Here is a 10,296-nt window from a genome sequence, read left to right on the forward strand (position 1 = left end):
CCCTCTAACGAAGTTTTTACCAGCATTGCTCTGAGCAGTAGCTCCTATAATGACCTCAGCAGATCCATCAGGCGTTTATTAATTGCTGCTGGCTAGTCTGAAGGAGCTGAGTGGGGAAGTCATCACAGAGTCATCGCCTCTGTGAGGCGAAAGCTTAGAAACTGCAGCTGAGAGGAGAGGCTAGGTTCATCCAGGTTGCCATGGGGATTAAAGGATTTCTCAAACATGGATAAAAAAAATCTAATGATGAGGGAATGACATCATAACATGATTTAAAGTGCATAAAAGTTTATTTTTACATAAAACTACAAAAAAGAGAAAACATTTCAGAGATGGCTTTTTTCAGAGGAAAAAGGTGAGATGTGTGCATCTGTGCTCATACTGGCATGCAGAAAAGTCCAGGACCTACTCACTGGTTCAAAAACAAGCTTGACTAAACCGAACCAGCATGCTGTACAGTTTAATAAATAATTCACTTTGCCATTTGGACAAACTTCTACACTTTGGTCTCATCTGACTAAAGAACAGTTGAGATCCAGGTGATGATTCTTCCAAGTGTCTTGTGTTTATTCAGATACAGTGTTGCAAACCTGAGGCCTGCAGAGAGGCAACTGTTGTTGCCCATCAATCTGTGAAAGGTCGTAATGGGGCCCCAACATTCGTTCCCCAGCCAATCATTTACCAGGAGAAATATTCATAACTGGAAAAAGATGGATGTCCATGGATGTCCAACTCTAAGATGTCCTTCCCTCTTGGCACTGTGTTAACGGTTCATTCATATTTGTTTCTAAATCGCTTGGGGAAGGTCAGGGTGTAGTTAGATTTCTTAATGTGTTTTAGGGGAAGAAAAACCCAATCGTACATCACTGACCTTCACTGTTTGTGAAGACATTGTGTCTTTTCAGTAAGTGTTGTTCCACAGATGAAGAAATCCAGGATTTCTTCCGTTTGTTCATTTGTTCATTTTCCCTTCAGTAATTTCCAAAAACTGGAAGAGGCTTTGACTGAGTCACGGCCTGTAACTCAACACTTTCTGACTTCATCAGGATCCCTCAGCTCTCAGCAGAACATGTGCCAATCCTGCAGGTCACAACGAACTCAGGAAGTTGTAAATCTCTGGTTGCCTGCTGCTACTGGAAACACTTGGCTCTTGTGAAATAGCGATTTTTTTTTATTATTATTGGGGAGGGGAGGGGGGGTTTCATCCGCTGCACGTGAAAATGAAAGCATTACAAAGCAGCAAAATAAATCTATATATAAACTAAAAAAAAAAGATAACGTGTTTCTCACAGGGCTGCGATGCGCTTGATTAACAAAGCTGAAAAAAAAACCAGGTGCAAACAAAAAGTTTATTACTTCCTTAAAATGTCCAATTTGAAATATAACCTGCTTGTAGCTCTCCCCGAACATGACCTTTGACCTCCTGAAACTTCAATCTCATAATTTTGTTTAGATTTTTTAAGTTCATTCTTTTAAGTTCAAAGTCCAAAACACATTCGCTCTGGCAACAGCTGACGCAGAAGAGAAAATAAAAGTGTCAGCGATGATGATGATGATGATGATGATGATGGTGATGATGGTTGTGTTAGGAATGTAGCAGGTGCAGCAGCAGAATGTTTTGTTCCAGGAGGTTGGACTGGTTTCAAACGGAGTTTCCCAACCGACTGCAGGCACAAAAATAACATTGTAACATAATAAAAGATTCCAAATGCAGGAGCATATCAGTGAATAATAATATCATTAAAAAGTAGATTTTTAATTTATTTCACTAATTTTATTCGGAAAGAGGAAGTCAAATAGTCATAACTCAGAGAGTGATATGTTTTAAGAGTTTTCTTCTTCCTTTTTATTTTAATGATTATGGATCACAAGTAATAAAAAAATCCAAATTTAGGCTTCTTATAAAATTAGACTGATAAAAAAGCCATATGATTTTTTACTGGTCACGTTTTCCATTGACAGAACTTCCCAAATATTATGTTTCACTGTGAACAGCTAGATTCTTTAGCAACTAGTGGCTACGGATTTCTAATAAAAAAATCTCGTGTCATGGTTGTTTTACAACCCACAAAATCATATTTGTGCTGACTTGATAGTTGTCCAGCAGGCGGTTTCCATAACGACAGAAGCCAATGGAGATTTTGATGCTTCCAGTTTGCAAAGTTCTCTATTCAAGTATATTGATGAAAAGCTGAGTGGATGAAAAAAATGTGGCTGAAAAAGTGGTGACAACCTGCAGCCTTGAGGGGATTGTGATAAAAAACACACACACACACACACACACACACATGCACGCACACACACGCACACACACAGACAATTTGTTTTATTGATTTTAATAGCTAGTATTTTGAGAAACTTAATTTTGGGTTTTCACCAGCTAAAAAAAAAAATCATAATAATAAAAACACTTTTGAAATGCCTCACTTTGTGTACCGGGTGTCCTACTTGAACTAAATTATCGGAATAATAATATTCCAACTCACTTTTTTTTGCCTAAATCAAAAAATGTATAAAATATTTGAGGATGGCTCATCAACGTTCTACCAGGTCCTTCATCTCAGTAAAAAAACAAAAGTTAGCACCAACTGGTTTATGCAGAATTTATCTTTTTCTTGTTCCACAATACCTTTAAGAAAGCATGATAGGTCTTTCTATTATTTTATTATTTATTTGTGGATTATACGTAATTGTTTTCTTTGGTATTGTTTAATGTAATTTTTATGTCTATTGTTTCACTATCATTTGCTTGTTTTGTACTATAAAAATATAAATAAAAACCTAAAAAAATTCATCCAAAGGTCACAACTTCACAAACAAATAGCATGTCACAATTTTCTTCATTATACTTTATATCTTGATATTTATTCAGGCACATTTTTGCATTGCTAACCTTGAACATGTGTTTGAAGTGTGTAGAGCTGAAGAATGTGCAGAGGCCAACTTCACACACATTCAAAGCATGAGAGCGGTTTCACAAAGCAAGTTCAGTCTTTAGTTCCTCTACTGTGATCCAGTTCACCAAACCAAACAAACACAGAACAGGGGGAAAAAGAGGAACTTTTTATAGTCCTTTATGTTTTAATTTCCTGGAACTGCAGATTGGGAACAAAGAATAAAACATATGGATTACATGGAGAGAGAGAAATATGCAAACCTTTAAAGGCAAGCCTGAAAACATGCCCAGTTTTCAGACTTGCCTCAGTTGAGCCAGAAAGAAAACCCGTGATTGCTTCAGGACGGTGGGTGGGTCCCACCCAGGTTCAACTTCCTGGATCAGGGAGTATATTAGAGGCCATATGTTGCTCTTCCTCACTCACTCAGTGACTCAGGCTTGTAAACAGTCAGAGTGTCGGGGAAGGAAGAATCGTTTGCTGCTGCTGACCCACTGCTCCGGGTAAGACTCGTCTGTTTTATTTGGATGGCAAAGGGTAAACATTTTTATTTTTATCCCAAAAACTTGAGCAATTTTCAACAATTCTTTGTTTTCAAAAAGTGATGCTACAACAAAGTTACAAAAAAGTTACAACAAAATGTACAGATTATTACAAAGATTCAACTTTATGTTGAATTTATGTCCGTTTATTTGTTTCTATGCTAAAACAGGAAGGATGTGGTTAATTATACTGCAGATAAAAGAATCAGAAAGATGTTTCATCCTATTTCAAAGACCAGGCAATAAGACAGAAAGATAAATATGTATAAAATATATATACCTTTGTTTTATTTTCTAAATATAGTTGATAAAATGAATGTAAGAGCAAATAATAAGAAAAGTTAGAAAATGAGTTCAACTTATAAAAACAACTACAGATAACAAAACACCACTGACTAACAGTGAACATGACAGGACCGCCTTCAAGAAACAACAGTAAGTAAGTAAATAAATAAATAGCAAATCATAACTACAGAACAAAATTATACTGCAAAAAATAATTTAAAACAAACCATATTTTCAGCTATTTAAAAGAAGAAATTTTTGGATGCTTTTCCCCAAAGCCAAGTCTCATGATTCTTTTATCACTGCTGGATTCCTTTACTTCCTGGTGTCGCATCATAAAACGTCCTCCTATCCCCCAACCAATATTTTACATCTCAGGAGAAAACATAGATATAATTAACGTTTTTCACAAATACAAGAAAGACATTTCCCAAATGTGTGCACCCATGACAATTTTCTGAAACAACTTTTTTTAGGATAATCTGTTGAAATAAGTCCAAACACTGGAAAAGGCTGGAGAAACCTCCACATCTCTCCAATGGTAAATTACTCTATAGTTCCAGTACCAGACATAAATAAATCCATATTGACTCTTAATAATGTAAACAATAAAAAACACATTCAACATGTCAGCAGCAACATTCAGACTGTCCTATTAGCTTAGCATGAAGGGTTCATGGGTCAAGATTTTAAGCTAACATCCTAAAACCACAACTTTTTTTTTTTTTGTGCCCAATTCATATGACAAGTGTTTGTATTCAGATGTTTTAGATAAATTAGAGTTTAACTGTAAATAAACAAAAACTGATGACTGCCTCATCATAGCTGGTAATGGTCCAGTTGTTTGGTTCTGGGCGAGCTGAAGAAGGACTTTAACTGACCGTTGGGTCTGAGGTCTCTGGTGGAACCGGGTCACTTGGACCGGCTTCTGTGTGCGTCTCAACACACTCTGCTCTAAAACATCCAGTCAGGAACGTTTTTCTGCTCTGATTCAAACATTCTTCATTTGAAGTGAACCAAGAACGACTTGCAGCCTAATTTAATAACACAGAGACTCAGGCTGACTTAACGACGGTCATGTGGTTCTGTCCAGTGGAAAACAGGCATTTCTTTCAAATACAAGAATCCCAACCATACTGAGAACACTGCAGTTTAATTTACTTGCAGTTTATGATATTTGTAAGTTATAAAATGCATTATTTCAGTAAAGTTCTGAATTCATTACAGCTGTTTGTCCGTGAAACTGAGTAATTCTGTTGTATCCACTCTTCTGAGCAAGGCAGGTTGGATTTATTGAATTAATATCCTTCACAAAAAGGGGGAGAGGATTTATTGTTGTTTATCATTTTTTGTGAAAATGTCTTGTCATGATAAGATTTTTGATTTATTTTTGTCATGATAAATCCAGTTAATGTAAAAAAAAAAAAAAAGCTTTAACTAGAGCATCGATAAATAGAAGTAAATATGAAAATATATAATAAGAAATCACACTTCTTTCAGTATGTAGCGACATGGACGAAACATTAGTTCATATAGGAATGCTCTTCCTGTGCGTTTCCCAGAAGTCATGTCGGCTCTGTCCTTGTTGCTGGTCCTGCTGTCGGTTGCCTCAACCACCCTGAGCGTCAACCCGGGCGTGACGGTCAGGTTGACCGATAAAGGCCTCCAATATGGTAAGCTTTACAGCCAAAGTGTACTAATGTGATAAGACTTCTCCCTTGTTTCCTCATCACAACCATCAATTCTGCTTTTCTTCTGTTTCCAGGGAAACAACTGGGCATCGCCGCCATGCAGGAGAAACTTAAATCTATCCAAATTCCAGATTTTTCCGGCTCAGAAAGGGTGTCTCCCATTGGCAAAGTCAAGTACAGTCTGTCAAAGTAAGCCATTCTTCTCTAGCCACTCTGCATTTAGTGAAAAACTGAGACCAACTGTCCTGAAACCATCTGTTCCAGCATACGGTTGGTGAACGTGGGGTTGCCGAGCTCTGCGGTGACTCTGGTGCCTGGGACCGGGGTCAGGCTGACCATCGGAAATGCCTTCATGAATCTGCATGGAAACTGGAGGGTCAAGTACCTCAGAATAATGTGAGTAAAAACCCTCTCAGACATGAAATGAAGCCCCTTCCTCCAGCGCTGACCCCTCTGTGGATCTCTCCTGAACAGAAAGGACAGCGGCTCTTTTGACGTGAATGTCAATGGACTCACAATCAGCACGACTATAGTCGTGAAAAGTGACGCTACAGGTCGGCCGGTGGTCAGCAATACCAACTGCGTAGCCAATGTGGCCAGTGCCAAAGTCAAGTTCCATGGTGGAGCCAGGTAAAGGGGAAAACCATGAGGGAACATTACTGCAGGCTCACGCTGCAAACCTCTTAACATGCTGTGGTTTCTGTTTCAGCTGGCTCTACAATCTGTTCAGCAAGTTCATAAACAAGGCTCTACGAAACGCTCTGCAGAAACAGGTGAGGTCGAAGCAGCGAAGACGCTCATCCACCATCACTTTCTGGATTCATAGAGGAATATGCATTCCCCTTAAACTCAAACACAACATTCAAAGGAGTTCAGATGGGAGCTAATGTCACAGAGCAACATAAAGGATCACAATATTTTAAGTTGGATTAAAAGTGAAAAGGGATGATTAAAATTTACACAAAAAAAACTCTTAAAAGTGTGGCAAAACAGATAGAATCATTCAAATTCACACTGCAATTTTTAAGATTAATTTAAAAAAAGAAAGTTTAAGCACTCAATATTTTTCTGCAACTTCACATTTATGCACTACTTTTGTTCCACCACATGAATCCTATTCAGATCCATTGTAGTTTGAGATTACAGTCTGGCGAGATTTACATGTCGATTTAAAGTAAACGTTTAACCACCAACTTTGATCAGGTTACTTTTAATCAGAATGATCCATTTTGTTTGACTCATCCAGCAATAAATATCCCTTTTCGTCTTTAACAGAGTTCTGAGGCAGATCCTCCATTCACTCCCATTACCATCATATTTGCTTCCACATCACATGTGGCTTTCTCTACCCATTACACATCATTTCAAGGTTTTCTGCTAATAAAAACTGACCAGTTCAGTTGGAATTGAAGGATGGGAGGCGGGCAAAATTCTAGGTCAACAATTGGGAAACTTGAACATGAAAAGCAGAGCAGCTTAAAGGTTTTCCTCAAAACATCTTCACTACAGGAATGTGTGATTTAGTTAGAAAAATAGTTTTAAGTCAAAATTTTGACTTTTGAAGAAAGTTACATTTATTCAATTTTATTTTATAATTGTACCTTATAATAATAACAATCAAACAATTAATTATACACCAAACAATCTTAGCAATTTATTGCTCAGTTCTGTAGAAATTGATTTTCAAAAAGTTGATTGTTCAAAAAGAATGGAGAGTCACTCTTCCTCTTCCTTCCTGTTGCAGATCTGTCCTCTGGTTGACAAGACAGTTACTGGTTTAAACCCTAAGCTGCAAACACTCAACGGTAAAGCATTTCCTTTTGCACTACATGAAGATACATGTTTCTGCTCCAGAATGTTAGTTAACATCTCTTTGTCTTGTTGCAGTGCTGGCCAAGGTGGACAAATACGCAGAGATTGAATATTCCATGGTGTCATCTCCGGTTATTTCACAATCGTCTCTTGATCTGAACTTGAAGGTAAAGAATTGTGAACAACAGGGCATTTTTAAAGCCTTAATTATACACTTTCTTTTAATCTAAGATTATTTCTGTTTATAGGGTCAGTTCTACAACATTGGGAAGCACCAGGAGCCTCCGTTCATTCCCGCAGCCTTTTCCCTGCCATCCCAGAACAACAACATGTTGTACATGGCCCTGTCCGCCTTCACCGCCAACTCTGCAGGTTTTGTGTACAACAAAGCTGGAGTCCTCAGCCTGTACATCACAGACGACATGGTGCGCCACTGTTCACTCTTCTATGGCCTCCGAGTCCACAAAATCCCACTTGTGTAACAACATTCCTTGCTCCGTCCCAAACAGGTCCCCAAAGGCTCTCCGTTCCGACTCAACACCAAAACGTTTGGAGTCTTCATCCCGCAGGTGAGGAACATTTCAAGGATTTATTGAGGAACACAATCATCGTTGGCATGCACTGCATCGTGGATCTGCTTCTGTTTTGTCAGATTGCAAAGCAGTATCCAGGTCTGATGATGAAGCTGTTGGTGAGGGCTGAGAAAAGTCCCACCATCACTTTCCAGCCCAACAATGCAACCGCTGTGGTGACTGCCACGGTGACGGCGTACGCCATCCAACCCAACGGCACACTTTCCCCTCTTTTCGTCCTAAACTTGGTACGTCACACTACAAGATGAAAAATCATTGACTGGAAGAAAAAAAACCGTAAACATTCTGATGTTTTCTCGGTAGGAGAGCAGCGTAAGCGCCGACGTGTACGTCAGAGGACTGAACATTGCCGGACGCCTCAATCTCAATCAGTGAGTTGCTCCTAGACGCCGGGAAATGTTTCTGTAAACTCTCTGAAGGGATGTTCAATCAGTTCTAACTTTGTTCTGCTTATGTAGGATGAAACTGTCTGTAGGAACCAGCTATGTGGGACAGTTTCAGGTAAGAACTCTATTTTCTGATGAGTCTCTGTAAGGACCCTCAAGCCAAACTCGGGCTAAAATTCTGCCTTTGGGTTACAGGTCGGCGTCCTTGACAGTGTGCTCCAAATGGTCCTCAAAGTAATAGTGATACCCATAGTTAATGGTAAGTTTATCAATTTTGCTGTTTGAATTTTGTCTAAAAAAGTTCCAAATAATTGTTACCCCAAAACAACTCTGAAACCCTTCAAATGCTAAAACAATGTGCATAAAAACAAGGTCCTCTGATAGATTACATCATCATAGGGCCTCCCTCTGTTTCTCAATTTTCTCACTCTGTTTCTTCTAGATGACACTCAAACATCCCACTAGGGGTCACAGTTTTACTGTTACAATCTCTAGTTTTAACAGAACATATCTTGGTTATATAATCTCATTATAACTCGTTTCATACCTTTTTAAAACAAGAAAGCGGCTTGTTTAGGACTTGTTTATGCTTACATCACCATCATTTGCAGATTTGTGATGAACAAATCTGACCTTCCTTCAGTCCACGTATTTGGGCAAATTCTGTCGTGTACTGTTTTCAGAGGATTCATTCCTAAACTGACTGGTGCAAACTACAAATTTCTTTAGCAATATTGCAAAGACATCCCAAGCAAAACTAAAATTAAGCCATACGGCTGTTTTATGTGACTGTGAGAAAATGCAGACACATTGGATCTATGTGTCTATGTACATAGATCACATTAAATCACAATACTGCAGCCGACAACAATACTGTTGAAACCAGCTGAACAAACTTGGTGTTTATTTATTCCCAAAAAACAGCTTTTTTTCCCCTATTGGGCTATTAGTAGTAGGTACCCAAATGGGAGGACAGAAACCTGTGAAAAGTAAATAGTGGACCTTTAAATACTTTTGTAGTATTGCCATAAGTAGCCTTCATACTAACCTGTATTAACATGTGAAGGCTACAGTGTTACTGCCTGGTAGAGAATGTATAAATCTGTAAAAGCAATCATAATCAGTAAGCCTTTGTGTTAAGTTTAACAGCTAAGTACAAAAAACTAAAAAATCTAAATGGTTTCCAAAATATGTTTACTCAGCTAAAGTAATTACATTTTTACTATTTTGCGTCTGTTTGTTCTGGATGTTAAGTAAGAGCTGGTTTGGGATCAACATGTCAGTGAAAAGACATTGTTCCTGTCAAACATTGTTTTGGTAATTACGACCGACTGCCTCAGGGTTAGCTCAGCTTGCTAGCAAGTTTGTCTTTAGTGTTAGCACTGTTGCTAAACTAGTTAACTCGTCTCAGAAATTAGGAAACTTGGCTTTTAATGAATTGACATGTTACCTAAGGATTTCCATTCATGACATGAACAACTCAGTGGTTGTATTTATATGAATCTGTCTTCAGGATGGAAGGTTTGATTTGATTTGTACCCAACCTGATTTTTCTTTTACAGTTCAACTTGATAAGGGTTACCCACTTCCTGCACTTGGAAAAATGAACCTTGTGAACCCCCAGCTTCAAATAATGAAGGTTAGAGATGTGATATTTTCTGTTCTGACTTTAGCAGAGATCAGAATCAGATTCTACATAAGTGTTGAAACCCACTGATTTCTGAGAAACCTTTTTTTTCCGTGTTTTATTTGCAGGATTACATGCTGATCGGGACAGATGTTAACTTCACAGGTTGAACAGCAAAGACCCAAAGATGGGAAGAATACTGTGTTTTTCTTTTTAAACCATTGTCAAAATCATTTTCATTTTGGAGTTGTTTTTCTACATTTGTGTGATTTTTATTTTATTGTTTTCTCTCCTAAAAACTGTAGATGAGATGTTTGTAGAACTGGTGCCCTCTATTATTCCTTCTCAGGGATAGTTCACTCCTTCCAAAGCAGATTGCAGCACCTCTCGGCTGATGACTTTAGCTAAATTCTGTTTGAAAGTTTCTAGCTTAGTGAAATGATTCTGTGAATATGCTGATCTGAAC

At 38.2% G+C, this 10,296-nt stretch overlaps 1 protein-coding gene across 1 annotated transcript; it reads left to right on the forward strand.

Moving 5' to 3' along the window:
- The first annotated feature begins 3,308 nt into the window (after positions 1-3,308).
- On the forward strand, positions 3,309-10,282 carry LOC103465399 (bactericidal permeability-increasing protein-like). The gene is made up of 16 exons (XM_008410177.2): positions 3,309-3,397; positions 5,284-5,394; positions 5,487-5,601; positions 5,677-5,808; positions 5,887-6,042; positions 6,122-6,185; positions 7,157-7,217; positions 7,300-7,391; positions 7,473-7,649; positions 7,734-7,793; positions 7,877-8,044; positions 8,121-8,188; positions 8,276-8,318; positions 8,399-8,462; positions 9,766-9,842; positions 9,959-10,282. Exons 2-16 carry the CDS (start codon positions 5,289-5,291, stop codon positions 9,998-10,000), a joined length of 1,425 nt encoding a protein of 474 aa, XP_008408399.1. The 5' UTR covers positions 3,309-3,397; positions 5,284-5,288; the 3' UTR covers positions 10,001-10,282.
- Positions 10,283-10,296: the final 14 nt, after the last annotated feature.

The sequence above is a fragment of the Poecilia reticulata genome, linkage group LG5 (genome assembly GCF_000633615.1).
Source record: "Poecilia reticulata strain Guanapo linkage group LG5, Guppy_female_1.0+MT, whole genome shotgun sequence".
Lineage (NCBI taxonomy): Eukaryota > Metazoa > Chordata > Actinopteri > Cyprinodontiformes > Poeciliidae > Poecilia > Poecilia reticulata.